Source organism: Macrotis lagotis, chromosome 4, assembly GCF_037893015.1.
Source record: "Macrotis lagotis isolate mMagLag1 chromosome 4, bilby.v1.9.chrom.fasta, whole genome shotgun sequence".
Taxonomy (NCBI): domain Eukaryota; kingdom Metazoa; phylum Chordata; class Mammalia; order Peramelemorphia; family Peramelidae; genus Macrotis; species Macrotis lagotis.
Genome location: NC_133661.1, coordinates 45,937,868 through 45,957,178, shown reverse-complemented (window position 1 = coordinate 45,957,178; position 19,311 = coordinate 45,937,868). Strand labels below are relative to the sequence as shown.

The window sequence follows — 19,311 nt, the reverse complement described above, 5'->3', positions numbered from 1 at the left end:
AATTACAACAGAAAACATTAACTTGATAAATGATGAGATATGCATGATTCTAAATTGAAGTCAAAGTTCTCTGCTTACCCAGTCTTTCTGGTTAAGTTTGGCTGCTTCATTATACACCTCAATAGCAGCTTTATGTTTCCCCAAAAGAAATCTGTAGAAGAAATAGAATTTGCATAATTATAAGAATCACTCTTCTTACCCAATTAATCCATGTGTCTAACTAATATTTCAGGCACATCCCTTACTTTGGGTCTTTGGAAGCTTCTTCAAAGTGCAACTTGACCAGCAAGGTGAAGAGCAAAATGATTATTTCAAGAGTTTTATCTACAATTTCTATTGTGTCTCAGTTTTCCTTCCCAGTCTAGTTTTTAAGGAATTGAATGCTGGTAACCCAGGTGGATTTGTTAGATATTGAAGTTCTGATTTTCCAAAGAATAATAATAGATGAAATTTATGTAGAAACTTAGTTACAAAGCCTATACATATTATCTCATTTGATCCTCACAAAAATTTATTCAGCATTATTATTCCTATTTTGTAGATCAAAAAACTGAACAGTTGAGAGATTTTGGGATCTGCCCACTCCCCTAAAGTGTTCTTTTCATGGAGTTCAGGAAAAAGAATGTTACATCGAGGCTGAGACATTAAAAGTGATAAAAATCAGCTCTAAAAAAGAAAAAACTCTCACCCAGATATCTATATGTAAAAGAGCTATGGAACCTCTGTATGGTATTTCTCCTGCCTCTACTGGTGCATTGCTGGGAAAAGGTCTGGCATGCCCATTTGCAGCCCAGTGGCAGAACAATTTTTTTTTAAGAAACATTCAGATGTATTTTGGAACACTAGGGTTCTGTGAAACTAGTTAAGAAATCAGTGATTTGAACCCCTACATTCTATTCCAACTATTGTTTACAATCCCAGTAAATGAGTCTGATGTATGTAAAGCATTTTCTATGTATAAAATGCTATATAAATATAAGCTCTTGCCATGCTTATATTATTTTCCTTGGTGAAAAAAATGGTTCTACAAACACACCTGTTTCACTAACACTCAAATTTATATAATTCAGTACAAATACCTACAAAAAAATTCACTATACCGCCTTCCTGAAATACACAAATATTATCCAAGAGTCAAACTGCCCTACCTTACTAGATTCAAAACTATTTGATTTCTTGGAGATCAAGCAAGAAGGAACAAGGGTGAACCACTTGAAGGACTTTGGATCTACAAAAATCTAGGTGGAAAGAATAAGAGATTCTTTACCATTATTCAGAAACTAAAGTCAAGAAACTAACCAAGGAAAACTACCTACTTATCAATATGGTACAGAATCCCACTGCAGAGGCATGATCAAATCATCATCCTACCAATCTGATCAGAAAATAAACAATTATTTAAAAATTAAACATTCAGTTCATTACCCACCATATTTTTCTCACATATTCTAAAAATAATTCATACTGTAAAAAGGAAGCAGACTTATTTTGTGGATCAACATTCTCTTAAGTACCTCAACAGTCCCTCATTGTACAGGCTGCCATTGGCAGATGATTATGACAGGAAGACTGCAGCATTTGCCACTTACACCATGTAGTGCAAGAAAGAAAAACCCAACCTTAACTCTGCAACTTCAACACCAGTTGACAATACTTACAAGGACCTGGCCACCTGCTTGAGGTTGTCAGCATTCTGAGGATTGAGAACAGCACAAGACTGAAAGAGCTCTAGGGATTCTTGGATATTCCCTTCAAGGCGATATAGCAAAGCTAAGAAGAAACAAGCAAAAAGAAAATAAAACCACATGATGAACACAGATGTGACTGGACAACATAAGAACAAGCCTGTCAGGTAAAAACTCTAACATAAACCCTATTATTAACATATTTTTCTTAGGGATGATACATCAATCAGGATCTAACTTTAGAAAGGATTTGGATGACAAAGTGCCTCTGAAATAAATTATATTAAGGTGTTCTGCAATCTTAAAAACCTCAAACTACCTTCCCCTAACATTCTCTTGCAAAATGACTAGTGCTGTAGCTAGAACAAGGTACATGTCAGATAGTCCAACATCTTCCTCCTGGGCTGAGACGGAGGAGTGGAGGAGGTGATGAGGAGTGTTTCCTTTGCCTATTGCTTTGGGTTTTTCAAATGACCATTTCAACAATGAATGTCCACTCTAAGGGTTCCTGACCCTTTTTTTTTAATGACATGGATCCCTTTGGTAGTATGTTGAAATCTCATCTCAAAATGCTTTCAAAATCACAAAATGAAATTCATAGGGCTACAAAACAAGACAATTATATTGAAGTGAAGTTATCAAAATAATTTAAAAAGCCAGTTTGTAGGTCCCAGGAAAAAGATCCCTGTCACAAGTTGGACCAAAATTGCTCTCTGATTCCAATAAAAAGAAGTTGGTTGATTTTTCAGACCTGTTTCTGTCTGTTCAAAACCAAGAACTTTTTTTTTTTTGTAAGGCAAACGGGGTTAAGTGGCTTGCCCAAGGCCACACAGCTAGGTAATTATTAAGTGTCTGAGACCGGATTTGAACCCAGGTACTCCTGACTCCAGGGCTGGTGCTTTATCCACTACACCACCTAGCCGCCCCAAGAACTTTTCCTATGGCTAAAATTTTCAGGCGAAGTTTCAAGGGGTCCCTATTGCTTCAGAATAAGAGATGAGTTCCATTGCTTGGCTCTGTGAGCCCTTCCTGAACCAGTTCCAGCCCATCTTTCTAAATTGATTCCATACGCTCTCCCTCCAAACACCCATCCTGAGCATCTGCCTCCTAGTTCTTCCACACCAGTTCAGGCTTCTTGGAATCTCTCTTGACCCCAGCTCCCTTAAGTGCCCTCTCCTATACAGGACCTTCCTTGATCACCAACAATGAGACTTTGTCCATCTACTTATTGGCATGCATGTTGTCTCTTTCCAGAAGGATGGCTGCTAATAGGCTGGGGCCATTCTAAATTTTGCCCTTGTTATCCCCAGCACCTAGTTCAGTGTCTGACTCACAGTGGGTCCTTAATAAATGCTCAATAAAGTGAAATGAACTAAAATGAAATTGGAAAACTCAGACTGTTAAGGTTAGCAATATTGGCTTTTCCCAAATTGGCCCTAACATACCTCAATATATAATGCTGATAAGAACAGATGGGATTACATTACTCCTATCAAGATTACCTAACTTACAGATATTGAATGAAAAAAAATTCATTTATGCTCAGAAGCAAGAGTTGACAGTGGGGTTCTCTTGTATTAAAGAAGACAGTTCAATTGAGGGGTCCTGATAGAGCTTCTGGTCCATTTTCCTTCAGGACAATGCAAGCCCACAGCTCTGCCTTCCCTCCATCCTCCCTGGTCTATCAAGGCCCTGTTCCTGCTCCAAGTTTTCTCCCACTGCTGAACCATAACGTGAGCCCCAGGGTCATCAGCACTGACTTAAGAGAGACAACAGCTAAAGAAAGCTAAACAAGGGAAAAGATTTTTTTTTTTTACCTTGGACATAGATGGCGTATTCACATAACCCTTGAGTCTCCAGAAGCTGTTCTTTGATAAGAGCCTAAAAGAAGAAAAAAACCACAACATGTAGCTTGTCAGATATTCACCAAACTGCAGACTGATGCTAATCATTTATATGAGAATTTTAAACATGAAATTATCCATTTTAAAACAGTTTACTCAGAGAGGCAAATCGACTCAGCAATCTTAGAACTTTTCCTTAGTTTGGAAGAAAACAAAGAGTTTTAATCAACCTTTTAAGGTTTAAAAAACATTTTCCTTCCCAGAAACCTTGAGAAATAGGGAATATAAATATTCCCATTTGATAGATAATAAAAGTGAGGTTCACAGTGTTATTTTTAATGACATTTTTTAAAGGCACATTAGATTCAAAGTCATGATTATAACCAGACCTCTCTTGATCCCAGGTCCAGTTTTCTCCCCACTTCTCTACCCTAAAAATACATTCTGGACATTGCAAGTTTTTTTTAAATTAAAAAAATTTTTAAAAATTAAATATTTCAATAGATAATTCAGATACATTTGCATATCTACTGAAGTTTTTTAAAAATTAAATATTTTTAGAGATATGAATTAAAAATCACAGTATGAGGAACCACCATTACCTGACTATAGCTATAAAAATATTTTTTGGTAAAAAAAATATTGAAAACTTGCGTTTATGTATTTATAGTTACAGGTTTGCAAAGCACATGCAAACATTATCATAGTGAAACCTCATGACAAAACTATTTTACAGATATGGAACCTCAGGCTCAGGAGGGAAAGTGACTTGCCTAGAAGCACCTAGCGAGTCAGGGAGCTGAGGCAGAATCTGAACCCAGCCTCCCTGAATCCCTGGCCCCCCCCACCCCACCCCCAGCTTCCTTTACCCCATACCACCTCCCTCTTCACTGTTTGTGCAGGCAGTCGAGTCTGGCATGACATTAACTGGCCAAGCTTCCCGGGCACCAACTGTATGTCTTAGTTTGAAGCTGTAGCTTTGCTGTTCCCTTAATCTGTAAGGTCAATACTGGCTGAAGAGATTGATCAGAGGATCCTAATCGGAAGGAAACAGCTTCCCTCAGGGGTTTTTGGCTATCTTGTGGGCTCAACCCAGGACCTGGTGTACAATAGGTGCTTCATAAATGGCAGCTGACTTGACCTGCTACTTGAGATATCAGAGTCTCTTTATGTTTGTATTCACAGCCAGCCCTTGGCCCCAGAAAGTTGTTTGAATACCTGCTTCAACCTGAATGCCTGTCCTCAAATAGCTGCCATCTTATCAGCCTATCAAAACACAGGAGGTTTAAAAGGATGAAGCAGGGAATCCAGGGCTGTAGCAGGAAGTTGAAGAAGGAAAGAATGCACATGAGAAAAAAGGAAAGGAGCAAAACCAGTGAATGCTTGGAGAAAACAAACTGCAAGTTTCCTGTACAAGAGAACTGGACACTCCAAAAAGGCAGCAGCCACCTGGGCTCCAAGGAACAATTTATGGCTGTCCATTTGTGCTAGTAAACAAGAAATTATCTGGAAGGACTCCCTGTTCTATTCTGCTATAGAGCTTTTAGAGGTTTAGAGTTTGGAGAAGGAGGGAGGGAGGGAGGGAGGGAGAGAGAGAGAGGTAGGCACAGACTAACTGATGACACTAAACACTAAAGCAAGACATTTTATTAAGTATATTTTAATTCACACAAAACACAAGGCCTAATTAAAAAAAACAAACAAACATAAGAGAAGAATGGGAAAGGATTTGAAGGAAAAAAAACATGCCAGGACTTAGCTTGCTTGAATTCTTGGGTGGGATGGACTTCAGATCACAACCAAGGGAGAAGAGACCCAGCAAGACACACTCCCCTTAACCAAGGTTTTTTACTCTTCTTTGCTCTATGGGTTCATACCATTCAACAGAGCTGTCCAGTCACATATTCCTACTGTCATGTACAGTCACATACTAATACTGACAAACTCTCAAACCTCTCTAAAATAAGAATTAGGCACAAGAAGTGAAGTAATTGCAGTTATCCCCACAGTTAAATATATCAAAAATCCTAAGAAGTTAACCACCTGATGATCCAATGGCAGAGAGGACTGACCCATAATTCTCCATATATCCTCTTAGCATGCCTATCATACAAGACTAAACAACATGATTCCCAAGCCTGGAACTGTGGCATCTGCTTGTTGTTACAATTTTTTTCAGCTACCTCCCCAGTCCACTCCTGCACTCATCCTAAAATTCTGTGGCAACAGAATTCACTCTGCCCCTCTTCCCTGAGTGGGAGGTGGCAGGAGAGGAAGAAGGAAGCTTGCTCTGCCTAAGGCTCTGCTAGAGAACTAAGAACTATCACAGAGAAAGGTGCTAGGTGTTGGGGGAGGGGAGTCTAATAGGCTGGAAAAACCTTGAGAGCAAGCAGATAAATCAACAAGGAAAGTGGTAATAACAGGATAGTTACCTTCCAAGAAAAAAAGGTTTGAATGGGATAAGGGCATGGGAATCAAGAAATATCTATGGAATAAAAAGTAGCAGGTATCAATAAAACAAAACAAAGGCCACATCCTTTGTGAAAATTGTTTTCTCTGTTAAACAACATTCACCATAATGCAATTAAAGGCTTTCAAACTGAGGACAATAGCCTTCAAATAATAAACTAAGATGGATCTGTGAACTCATGGATTCAAGAGTTCCAACAAAGCAGATTGCCACCAGCCACACCCCACACCTGCCCATCCTTCCCAGGCTTCCTGAGAGTTTGCTAAAGTCAGTTCATCCAACAGGTCTTTCCTCTCTCCTCTTTTGTGTCTAAGTACCATCCAGATGACCTCTCCCTCTCCCTAAGTGACCAGACCAAGTTCTCTTTGCATCCACATGATTCCTAATGATGTCCTTTACTTTGGTCCTTCCTTGGAGGTCCCCCAAGATTCCATGATGCAGTCAGCTCACACCCAACTGCCCCGACTGACCATACAATGTTCTTCTCCAACCCTTCAGAGACAGTAGTATTTGAGGTCTTACTGTTGTAGAGCAATGCTGATAAAATGGAATCCAGTGGTTGGGAGCCATTTATCCTAATTGGTAAGCAAGTTGAATGTTAGATCACTAAGCTTTGAGTTTCTCTGCAAAAATAATTACTTTATATTAGTTTAACTTCTGGAAGAAATTTCTGCTGTCCGTGTCCCATTTTTTAAGACAATACAGAAAACACTAAATATCAGTATAGAATTTGTTTATGTTAAAAATACCTATTCTTTAAAATCAAGGATTTCTTTAGGGCAACATTATGTCACACCTCCTCCTCCTCTACCTTGCAAGATTAAAGGTTTAGTGGGGAAAATAAGTAGGACTGGCTAGTTGTCACTTCAGCTCTCTTAAGGCCTCTGGACCATTCTTCTCTTGGCAGAGTCTTTTCTGAATACCTGAAGGTCTGGAGACCTTTAAAATAAGTCTCTCAAAAGGAAATTCTTGGCTTTGCCTTTGTGTACTACTTGAAGGCCACTTCCCCTTTCCTTCCTTGTATGAGAGTGGTTGGAACAAGAACCCAGGCTATGATGAAGACATTAAAAAGAATCTCTTCCACAAGTGTGTGGGGGAAAGCAGGACTGCAACTCTGCAAGAGAGCCTGGGATACTCAAGCTATCAAGAATGTTCAGCACCACAGAAAATGGAATTTTAAAAACTGCCACCTGAGTGCTAGAGGAAGGTCAGGCAGCCAACATTGCTCTTCAGAAAGGCCCAGAAGAAAGCTCCCATTCTTCAAAGTTCCTAGAAAACAGAGAGGAAGAGCCCCTAGGTGCTTCTCTCAAGTTTCTGGATGGCTTAAGAGACATTCTTGTCTTAGGGGCCCATAATTATATAACCATAACCTGCTAAAGTATAGGAAATTGATGCTTAATACTGTAGCCTTCTGAGATTTTTAAACTCCTATGAGAAAGGGAAGATTTTTTTCAATCTCTCCTCTGATTTACAGCATGAGAAAAATCTCTATGTAATCTTTAAAATCTGGGAACTTTCAAGAGTGGTCAGCTGTCATTCCATATTTATCCACTACTGAATGGAGAAAAGGTCTTAAAATAATTTATAGCAACAAAGTTTCTCTGCCTCTCATTTTTCAAATAAATATGACAGGATATATCTTACCTTGCATGCTGCATAGTCTTTGCGAATATAATGAAGATGTATCAACCAGTTCTGCTTCTCCAAGATGGGAAACTCTGGGGCTGATGGAACATTTTATCAAAACAAAAACAAAAAATGTCACTGTCAGATAATTCTCCTCTTGTATTATCTTTAGACAAAACAGTAATTCACAAATAACATCATATCAAATTAGTAAATATTTGTTGAACCGAATCCTTCACTTTAGAATAAAGCCAAAGCTATGCAAAGCACTGAAATAATAGATTGTGAATGAGCATACTAGAGTGGTCAGACACATGACTGCAAAAGGCTCACTGAGCCTTTAAGCCAAACCACAACTCCTCTTACCTCCATTTTCCCATTTATCAAATAAAGCAACCTCTGCCACTTACTAACCATGGAAGTAAGTTAAGAACAGGAAATGGGGGTGGGGGAAATTTTTCTGGGTTTTATACAATACCAAGAAAAGCCTTCTTGTTTCCATATTTATACTCAGAAGCCTTCTTATTATTAAAACTTCAAGACAAAATGTGGTCTACTTTGTGGCTTTTTCCTTGAAAAGTCATTCATAAATTTTTTACCCTGGAAGGTCTTTCACTTAAGGGTTCCACATAAAGATTCAAGACACTTTCCAATGGTGAACACTAGGGGTCAGTAGGCCCACTGTGGAATGGCAATGTGTCAAGGAGAACAGGAAAACTGATTTTCAATTTTGTATCAGATTTCTATCAAAATGTAGCAACCTAAGTGCTACTTGTAAATACTCTATAATGTTTTAATGTGAATAAATCTCTCAACTATATAAACTTCTGGGAAATTCCTAGAGAAGACAAACTAAAAACATAAATGTTATTGAGAATTGAAAAAGATAGCCATGTAAATTCATACAAGTTAAAATCTAAAGGGATCTTAAGAGATAGGTCCATGCCAAAGCAAGCCCTCCTTTTACAAATGAGAAAACTGAGACTGACAGAGGTGAAATGGCTTACCCAAAGTATGTGGTAGAGCCCTAAATCTGAACTCAAGAATTCAGACTATATCTTTCCTGGGGTGCCCTGTCACAGAAGAGAGGTTCTCACAAGTAGCTCAATGAAACTAGGAGCTGTAATATGGGCAGATCTGACAAAAGGTGATCCAAAGGAAAAGGGAATGACAACTGACTCCAGTATCTTTGCCAAGAACCTTTCACAGATAGTAATAAAATGCCAAAAGCAATGACACAGGAAGTTAAGTCACTAAGGTTGGAAGGTATTCAACACACTACTGAGGAAGAGTACTACTAACAATTTCAGTACTAATGAAGCAGTACCTGGATAGTAACCTGGAATGTATCTATGAACCAAAGTAAGCTGAATGTGGTCAAATAGATGAAAAGATTAAACCTTAAATCTTGGTCAGTGAACTCATATGGATAGGATGGGAGAATTAATTCAAGTGATCGTTTTATATATTATCATGAACAAGAATCCTTTAGAAGAAATGGAATAGCCCTCAAATTCAGTAAAATTGTGAAAAAAGTACTACTTGGACATAGTCTCAAATTGATAGAATATTCATTCAATTCTGAAATCACAGTAATGCAAGTCTATGCTCCAACCACTATTGCCAAAGGGGTCAAAGTTAATGACTTCTATGAAAACCTACATCTTCCAGAAATAGCACGAAAAAAAACCACGTCACATTCACTATAGAGGACTGGAATGCTAAAGTAGGAAACCAAAAGACAACTAGAATAATAGGCAAGTTTGGCTGGTGAAAATTTGGGATACCAAATGAAGCAGAGCAGAGGTTAATGGAGCTTTATTAAGAAAATCAACTGTTTTTCAAAGCAGACATTCTTTTTCAACAACCTAGAAGATGGGTCTTCTACACAATATCACCAGATGGTCAAAATCAGATTGATTATACACTTTGCAGACAAAGGTGGAGAAGCTATATTCAATTTGATAAAACAAAACTTGGAGCTGACTGTGACTCAGTTCATGAGATTCTTATTATAAAATTATCTTAAAATTGAAGATAGTAGGGAAAACCCTCAGATTGTATAGGTACAATATAAATCACATACCTTATGAATACGAGGTTGAAATGACAAATAGATTTAAGGGATTAGATCTGATGGATAGAGTAACTGAAGAACTATGGGCAGAGGTTCACAATATTGTATAAGAGTTAGCAATCAAAACAAAAATTTTCAAAGAAGAAATCAAAATGCCTGTCTAATGAGTTTTTACAAAAAATCTGAGGAAAGAAAGCAAAAGGGAAAGATATATTCAAATGAATGTAGAATTCCAGAGAATAGCAAGGATAAATAAGATTTTCTTAAATGAGTATCGCAAAGAAATAGAAGAAAACAGTTGAATAGGAAAAGACAAGCAATCTCTTCAAGAAAATTAGAGCTATTAAGGGAATGTTTCATGCAAAAGTGGGCAAAAGACAAAAATGATGGGGACCTAAGAAGTAGAAGAAATTAAGAGGTGGAAAGATACATAGAAGAACTAGACAAGAAAGATGTTAACATCACCAATAAATATGATAGTGTGGTTACTGATCTTGGTTGGACATGCTGAAGTCTTAGCACTGCTAACAATAAGGCCAGTAGTAGAGGTGATCAAATCCAGCTAAGCTATTTAAAATTTTAAAAGATGATGTTGTTAAACAATGCAATCAAATTTGGAAAACTCAAAAGCGGTCACTGAATCAGAAAAAAATCAATTTATACCCCAATCCTAAAGAAGGTAATACCAAAAAATGTTCAAATTACTGAACAACTGAGTTCATTTCATGTACCATGTTATGTTTAAGATTCTGCAATCTAGGCTACAGAAATAAACTGAAAATTATTCTAGGAGTGGAATATTTTTTTGAAGAGGCAGAAGAACTAGAGACCAAAGTAATTTTCATAGATTATGGAGAAAGCAAGGGATTGGGGTGGCTAAGTGGCACAGTGCATAGAGCGCTGGCCCTGGAGTCAGGAATACCTGAGTTCAAATCCATACTCAGACACTTAATAATTACCTAGCTGTGTGGCCTTAGGCAAGCCACTTAATCCCATTGCCTTGCAAAACAAAAAAACAAAAAGAAAAAAAAAAGCAAGGGATTTCCAGAAAAACATCTACTTCTATTTCATTGCCTACACTAAAGCCTCTCTGTGTGGTTTACAATATATGTTAAGTCCTCAAATAGAAGGGAGTACCAGATTATCTTACTTATCTCCTGGGAAACCTGTATGCTAGCCAAGAAGCAATAATTAGTACTAAAGATGGAATAACTGATTGGTTTAAGATTAAGAAAGGAATATGGCAAGGTGTGTGTGTGTGGGGGGGGTGGAGCCAAGATGTTGACAAGAATGGATTGTCTTAGGCGCTCTCTCATAAATCTTCGAAACTAAGGACTCTAACTAAATTTTCTAGAGACAGAACCCACAGAAGGACCCAGGGAGGCAGTTCTCCTACTCAAGGTAACCTGGAAAAGAAAAGAAAGGCTCTGCTCCCCAGGGTTGGAGGTCCGCCCGCCAGAGGGGTGGCCCGCCAGAGCCAAAGAACTTCAGCCTCCTCGAGGCAGCCCCAGGGCGCTGGGAACCCAGGTTCACAGCAGTGGGGGAGTTTCCTGACCTACGCCCCAGGGAGCACCAGGCACAAATCGGAGGGGGGGGGGGCCTCTGCCAGAGGGAACACATGAAGCCCAGCCCTCAGGGCACACAGAGAGTAGCATGACCACTGTATTCCAGATCCAGGAAACAGAAGCAGGCAGAACCAGCAAGCAGGAGCCCCCCAGGGCATGAGCTCATTGAACCTAGGGAGGGGAGTGAAGAGAGAGACTGCAGAGCTCTGTCCTCTGTCCCTGCAACAGGACTCTGGGGCTCTGACCACATTCAGATCCTGATAGCAGTCTAGGCCCCCCCATAGAACAGCAGCCCCCCCCACCTCAGCCCCGTGGCAGAGGGAGGCGCTTATGGTCATTCACAGACCAGGAGGGAGGACAGAGCCTCACACACTGAGATCCTTGTGGGAGTGTCCCAAAAGCTCAGGAAGCACCCCAAAACCAGGCTCAGGCTGGGAAAATGAGCAAGCAGAGAAATAAGAGGAACACCATTGAGAAATATTTTGCATATGAGCCCAAGAAGGATCAAAATACTCAGTCTGAAGATGAAAAAGCACAAGCTTCTGCATCTAAAGACTCCGAGAAAAACAGAAATTGGGCTCAGGCTATGACAGAGCTCAAAAAAGACTTTGAAAATCAAATGAGGGAGTTAGAAGAAAAACTGGTAAAAGAAAGGAGAGAGATGCAGGAAAAACATGAAAATGAAGTCAGCAGCTTAGACAAGGAAATCCAAAAAACTGCTGAAGAAAAGAGCATGCTAAAAACCAGCTTAGGTCAAATGGATAAAACAGTTCAAAAAGTTATTGAGGAGAAGAATGCTTTAAAAAGCAGAATTGGCCAGATGGAAAAAGAGATAAGAAAGCTCTCTGAGGAAAACAAAGCCTTCAGACAAAGAATAGAATTCAGGGAGATTGATGAATTTACCAGAAATCTGGAATCAATACTTCAAAACCAAAGAAATGAAAAATTATTAGAAAATGTGAAACATCTCATTGGAAAAACAACTGATATGGAAAACAGATTTAGGAAAGATAATTTAAAAATTATTGGAATACCTGAAAGTCATGATCAAGAAAAGAGCCTTGACATCATTTTCAAAGAATTACTACAGGAAAATTGCCCTGATATCCTGGAAGCAGAGGGCAAAATAGAAATGGAGAGAATCCAACGATTCCCCCTGAGAAAGAGATCCCAAAAAACCAACCCCTAGGAATATTATAGCCAAGTCACAGAACTCCCAAGTCAAAGAGAAAATATTACAAGCAGCCAGAAGGACACAATTCAAATATTGTGGAGTTGCAGTCAGGATCACACAGGACTTAGCAGCAACTACATTAAAAGCTCGTAGGGCTTGGAATATAATAGCAAAACTGAATGTCCTCTTCCAGGGAAAAAGATGGACTTTCAATGAACCAGGAGAATTTCAAATGTTCCTGCTGGAATGACCAGAGCTGAACAGAAAGTTTGATCTTCAAATATTTTTACAGTACTCAGGTGAAGCATAGAGATTGGAGGAGAAGGGGAAAATATGAGGGACTTAATGATGATGAACTGCATGTATTCCTGTATAGAAAAATGACACTGATAATACTCATATGAACCTTCTCAGTTAATAGAGCAGGTAGAAGGAACTTTTATAGTTGAAGCACAGGAGAAAGCTGAATTTGAAGATAAAATATGGTGTAAAAATGGAGTCAACAGAAAAAAAGGGAAATGGAATGGGAGAAAGAAAAAGGAGAGGGGGAATAGGCCAAGATATTTCATATAATAAGATTTTTCTTTATTACAATGAGCTATTGCAATGATATGGAAGGGGGGAAGGCAAAGGGGAATGAGGGAATCTTCACTCCCATCAGAGGTGGCTAGGAGAGGAAACAGCATATATACTCAATGGGGTATAGACATCTTAAGTAAGAAGGAGGGGGGACAGGGGGAAGGAGGGGATGGGAGTGATGGAGGAGAGGATGGACCATGGGGGTAGAGTGGTCATATATAACATTTTCTTTTTTACTTCTTGCAAGGGGCTGGGATTGGAAGGCCTGTCCAGGACCATAGAGCCAGGTGGATGCTGGGCCTAAGGGGTGGTCTAGGGGTTCAGGGCCTCTTGGCAGAGTCAGAGTGATAGGAGAGAGAAAATATAGTACATGGTAGTGGAGAAATACGAAAGGAGGGAGTTGTGATCAGCAATGGCAATGGTAGAAAAATATGGAAGTAAATTTTGTGATGGACTTATCATAAAGAATGTGATCCACCCATGACAGAGTTGTTGGTGTTGGAACAAAGACTGCAGCACATTTTTTATTATTATTATTTTGGGAGGGATGCAGGGAAAATGGGGCTGGGTGGCCGCCTGGAGCTGCATAGCAGGGTGATCGTTGGGTGTCTGAGGCCGGATTTGGACCTGGGTACTCCTGGCTCAAGGGCCAATGCTCTGTCCACCACCCAGCCACCCCTACTATTATTATTATTTTATTTTATTTGGGGTCTTTTTTCTTTTTTTTTTTGTTTTTGCAGGGCAGTGGGGTTGGGGTGGCTTGCATGTCACAGGGCTGCATGATTGTTGGGTGTACAGGGTCAGATGTGGGCTTGGGTGCTCATGGCTCCAGGGCTGGTGCTCCATCCATTGCACCACCTGGCCATACCTACAATTATTACTATTATTTTTTTTAATTTTAACTTTTTTTCTCTCTCCCCTTTACTTTATCGCTCAAGCGAGTCTATATTTTTTTGGGGGAGGGGGTGTTTTGTTTACTCTTAAGAATATTTTAAATTTTAAAAAAACATTATTTGTACAAAATGAGAATAAATATATATTTCAAAAATAAAAAAAGGAATATGGCAAGGTTGTATAGTGTCTCCTTATTTATTTAACTTATTTGCTGAGTGACATCATGCAAATGACTAGGTTGGACAAATCAAAAGTCAGAATAAAGGTTGCTAGGAGAAACATCAACAATCTCAGATATGCAAAGGATATAATTCTGATATCAGAAAAGTGAAAAGGAATTAAAGAGTGTCTTGATGAGTGATAGAAAAGAATATAAAAGTTGACTTGAAGTTTAATATAAAAAAAATGAAGATCTTGGGAACTGGTCCCATCACTTCCTGGTAAATAGAGGGGGAAAAAATGGTAGCAATGTCAGATTTTGTTTTTCAGTTCAAAAATCACTGTAGATAATAAATGCAGCCATGAAATTAAAGGACAGAGATATTAACTTGTCAACAAAGATCCATACAGTCAAAACTATAGTTTTTGGACTACAGCACCACAGAATTGACACTGTTGACTTTTGAGAGTCCCCGATCAGCAACTTAGACAATAAATAAAGGAGACTCTTGGAAAAGATCTTAATTTTGGGAAAAACTGAAGGCAAAAGGAGAAGGGGATAGCAGAGGCTGAGATGTATAGATAATGTCATGGAAGCAATGAATATGAGCTTGGACAGACTCCAGGAGATCTTAGAACATAGAAGGGCCTGGAATGCTATGGTCCCTGAGGTCATGAAGCATTAGACATGACTGAATGACAACAACTTCTAATTCTAAACTCAGTACTCTTCCCATTGTACCATAATTGTGAGCTGAGTCATCCTTAGAGTAAAGCAAAACAAAATAATCACTCCAGTGCTTACACACACTATAGGATACCATGATGCTTTGGGGTCTAAGCAGTACTGGCAGGAGATAGAAAACACATTCTGGTGCTTACAAAAAAAAAAAAAGAGCCAAGACACTGATGTATAATGAGCAACTGATCACCAAATTCACTCTGCTTCCACTGTCACTAAGGTAAATCAAAAGAAAACTGAAGCAGGTTATTAAGAGTGCCACCCCACCCCACTAAACACAGCTTTCACCCAAGACTGTCCTTAGCAATAATTTTAAGCAAATTTTATCTGTATATAAATGTGCTAATAGACTTGAGAAGGCAATCCACAATAGAATTTATCTGAACTGCTTCATCTCCATCTTCAGAGTACTAGAGGATAATCTTTATTAATCTGATGCTTTAGGAAGAAATCATGGACTCTCCCAGTTTGAAGCAACAAACCTCCTAGGGTACATCTAGTCCAATACTTGACCACACATCTCTTGTACAAAGAGTGATCTTCGTCAGTACTATGACCTTAAGCAAGTCAGTAAACTTTTTATTTAAAGAACAAACACCTTTGGCAACTCTGTAAGATTAAATTAGAAAAGAGCTGAATCGGCCTTGTATTCAGATAAAGCCTATGTTCACTTCATATCAACTGTTAACTCAGCTAGACTTTTCCCTAGTTCATGCTTGTAGAGTTCATTTTTGCGAAATTAACTGTAGGACTCTTGGTATTTGTATCCCAGTGCCTAGGACAGTGGTTAACATGTAATAGGGCCTCAATGAATGTTTGCTGATTGACTTGAGTTGCTGATAGTAATACTGAATACCAATAGAGCCAAGAACAGATCCCTCCATCAGTCCCTGAATCTGCCTTCACTTGGAGCACAATCTATTCAGAAATAATGTACTGTCTGTCTGGTCCTTCAACCTGCTTCTCTCTCCACTTACATATATGATCATTTATCACATATTGTCCACAAAGATGTCATCACCAGCTTTGTCAACTGCTTGTTGAAATCAAAAGTTTAAGTCGATGGCATTCCCTATCTACTAACTCTGCTAAAAGGGCATGAGCTCTTCTCACGTTCACTGCTTCCCTTTCTGAATCCTCATAAACCACTCCTTTTATAATCAGAAGAAAATTTTGTATTTGTGTTTTATAAGGGAGAGTTTCCTTCATCACACAGAATACTGTGAGGAATTATTCTTCTAAAACTATTCAATTCCTTCTTAACCAATTCCTATCAAGAGTACTCCCTTCTAGGGGCGGCTAGGTGGCACAATAAATAGAGCACCAGCCTTGGAGTCAGGAGTACCTGGGTTCAAATCTGGCCTCAGACACTTAATTACCTAGCCGTGTGGCCTTGGGCAAGCCACTTAACCCCATTGCCTTGAAAAAAAATCTAAACCCCCCCCCAAAAAAACAAAGAGTACTCCCTTCTAGCTGATCAAAGGTAAACTGAAGAGATGTCTTAATCTGATCATAACTCTAATTCCTTTCAGAGCAAAGAAAAAGAGACTACCATTACTCTTAACTATATCAATCAGAATACCATTTCCTTAACTTGCACCAAACTAATTACTTCTAGGCTAACCATGAAGAGAGGATCAGGACACTTAATGAATTAAAACTATAGAAAAATAAACATTCTTTTCATATTAATCCAAAGACTCTAGACTAGGTTAATTTTTAAATATTTTTTCTAAAAGAAAGAGGCAAAAAGGAAATAAATTTGACTTGTGTCCATAACATATTCCAGAATTCTGACAGCAATCAAAGTCAAATGCATGATCCTATAATATGGAATATATCCTCTTTCTTTTTTCTTTTCTTTTTTTTTTAAATGTAACCAAACAATGCTGTTATAGTTAAATTAGGGTTAAGGAAAAAATCTTTCTTTGAACCTCTGCTTTTAAAATCTTTCTGAAATTATTAATTCAGTTAATTGAAAAGACCAATCAAGGTTCCCAAGAACTGATGATAATACAGCTACTGCCTCCTCTCAGTAGAGAAGTGGATGTGATGTGGGAAATAAACCCTCAGACACAGTCATTAGGTTTGTTGGTTTGACTTCAGTGTTTTTTCTTTGTTACAGAAGAATTCAAAGGCAGCAGGTTTAAAGGAAAATGTCTGCTATAAAAACAAAAATCAAGGCAAAGAAAGTGAAGAAAGAAAAGAGGGAGAAAAGAAAGAAATGGAAAAAGGAAGGAAAGGGAAAGGAAGGTCAGAGAAAAGAAAAAAGGCAATAGCTCCATTTACTCCCTTTTTAAGTTCTGAATGAAGTTCTTCCAGTTCTGTGTATTTGGATGAAAAGAAGGTAGAGCAAACAGAGCTATAAGAAGAAGAGTCACAGGATGAGATGCTAGGCCTAGCTCTACCAGTGATGTCTTGGGAGATTTATCCCTCCACACCTTCATTTCCTTATTTATCTAGTGAGAAGGATAAAAAGTTCCTTCTCTAATTTGTAGAAGTGTTGTGAATTCAGAGGAGATGGTGAATGGGAATGTCCTCTAGAAAGGACAACAAACTGTAGAAAACAGAAGGTACTGCTATCATTATCACTCAGAACTTTATTTCTCATTGCCCAGGGCTACACAAATGGAGAGGCAGAAGGTACAGAAGTTGGACTAAGTCTATACTGACCTAAGTATATATTCTGGAAGTTGCTTCTTATGGCTAAATCCCTGTTATCAGCTTGTTTGCTTGTCAAGTGCCTCTTTCTCCTAAAAATGGAGTTCAGAAAAAAAAATTATGTTATTTAAAGATACTGGTTAATTAAGTTTTTACTGTATATTCAAAATTATCATAAATCACCTTGATGACTTAAATCAAACAATATATTTACTATTCTTGGTTACATAGCACCATAAAGGCATATCTCACAGAACATTCTCTCTATTACTATGAATTTGCAAGAGAGTTATTAATAAATTATGTACCTCACTGGACCATCAGTAAACTTTTCTGTGACATCATTCAACCAACTACTCATTTGTCCCATTGTTTCTTTGAAATGAATTCTATTTAACTCAAGTTCACACACACATATAAAGCCCCTCCTATACCTCCTCTCTTGGTCCAGCTTCCACAGGAAGAAAAAAAAGCTCATATGTGCACTTTTTTATGAGTGTTTTCACATCCATTTATTCATTTAATCTTTCCAGCATCCCATCAGGTAGGGAGGGCAGTGGTTATTAGCCCATCAACCAAGTCAGATGTCCAAGGCTGGGATGCCTAAGGACAAAGAGTTAGGCTGCCCAAGGGCAGAACCCGGAACCCAGGGCTCTGAGGCCACCACTTTCTTCTCCCCAACCCAGAATTTTTGCAAGATGCTTCAATCTGGCATTTAAATTGCTAACCATACATAACTTGTTTAAATCAAAGTAATCTACTCCTGATTACAGAAGACTTACAAAGGGACTTAGCCCAAGAAGGTAGTTCTTTCTACTGAACCACTGTTGTTTCCCACCAAAACAGAAGATTGAATAGGATCCTTTAAAAATCTTATTTTAGGGTAAACATCATTTCATGTTTTTAATTTTAGTTATCTACTTCCCTACAAGATGGTCCAATGGCTACCTTAGTTTGGGGGTTTAAGCATATTGGGCCACTGCTCAATCATGCCCCCCCGAAAAGACCTCCCCAAATGAAGACTCTCCTTAGCCCTGCTATGGGACCCCCTCAGAGTGGGCCAGTGACCTGGGGGAGAGCTCTCCTTGCTAGACAGTGCTTCCTCTCCTCCCTTTCCCCAGCTTCCCAGGACTTCTCTATTTCATACCAAACATTACCACTGCCTTTATCCAATTCCCAATGAGGCTTTGGCTTCCCTGGTTGCCTTTCTCTATAAACAATCCTTCTCTCAATTATCATTACCCCAAACTGAAAACAACACTGGACATTCTAAACATCCAGCAGAGAGCCATCAGAGATCAAGGACTCCTCAAGTGAGAAGGGACTTTGTTTCATGTTTCAGTCACCTGGGGTCCTGCAGACTAAAGGGCCTAGAATCCAGCTCTTGCCCCCTGCTGCTCCCCAAGGGAGAAGAGTGGAAGGAGTGGGGCAGCAGAGACCCCATATTTCTAGATGCTCAGTGGTAGCTCAAGACAGATATAATAGCCATTTTGTGCCCCAAAGAGGAAATCAGAAAAAAGAGGAAGGCGGGGAAGATAAAGTTTTGAACTATGCTGCCAGGAAGAACAGGGCTTTGCCCATAGTATACTGTTAACAATAGTATTTGAAAGCTCTTTCTAGGAGGTAATGATTAACCAGGGGTTCTCAAAGACTGCATTAGCCATACCTAAGTTCTATTAAGGAAAACAAAAGACTAGGTGTCTACCTTCCAAGGACTGACCTAGTTGACTAAGTCCAAAGAGGCTCATTGCCAGCATATTGGTCAAGACAACTCATGAAATAAAGAAATAGATAAAAATGGTTTTCCAACCTATACTCTTTTGATGTAACAGAGA

At 38.9% G+C, this 19,311-nt stretch overlaps 1 protein-coding gene across 5 annotated transcripts in view; it reads right to left on the bottom strand.

Moving 5' to 3' along the window:
• BBS4 (Bardet-Biedl syndrome 4) overlaps positions 1 to 19,311 on the bottom strand; it is a 62,919-nt gene that overhangs the window by 17,820 nt on the left and 25,788 nt on the right. For 4 of the 5 annotated variants that reach the window (XM_074232662.1, XM_074232663.1, XM_074232664.1 and 1 more), the window contains exons 4-8: positions 17,489 to 17,568; positions 7,644 to 7,723; positions 3,503 to 3,566; positions 1,659 to 1,770; positions 79 to 151 (exon numbers count right to left, since the gene is read on the bottom strand). In XM_074232662.1, the coding sequence (XP_074088763.1) occupies positions 79 to 151; positions 1,659 to 1,770; positions 3,503 to 3,566; positions 7,644 to 7,723; positions 17,489 to 17,568 (409 nt within the window). The remainder of the gene's footprint in view (positions 1 to 78; positions 152 to 1,658; positions 1,771 to 3,502; positions 3,567 to 7,643; positions 7,724 to 17,488; positions 17,569 to 19,311) is intronic. The other variant, XM_074232665.1, reaches the window with a different exon arrangement.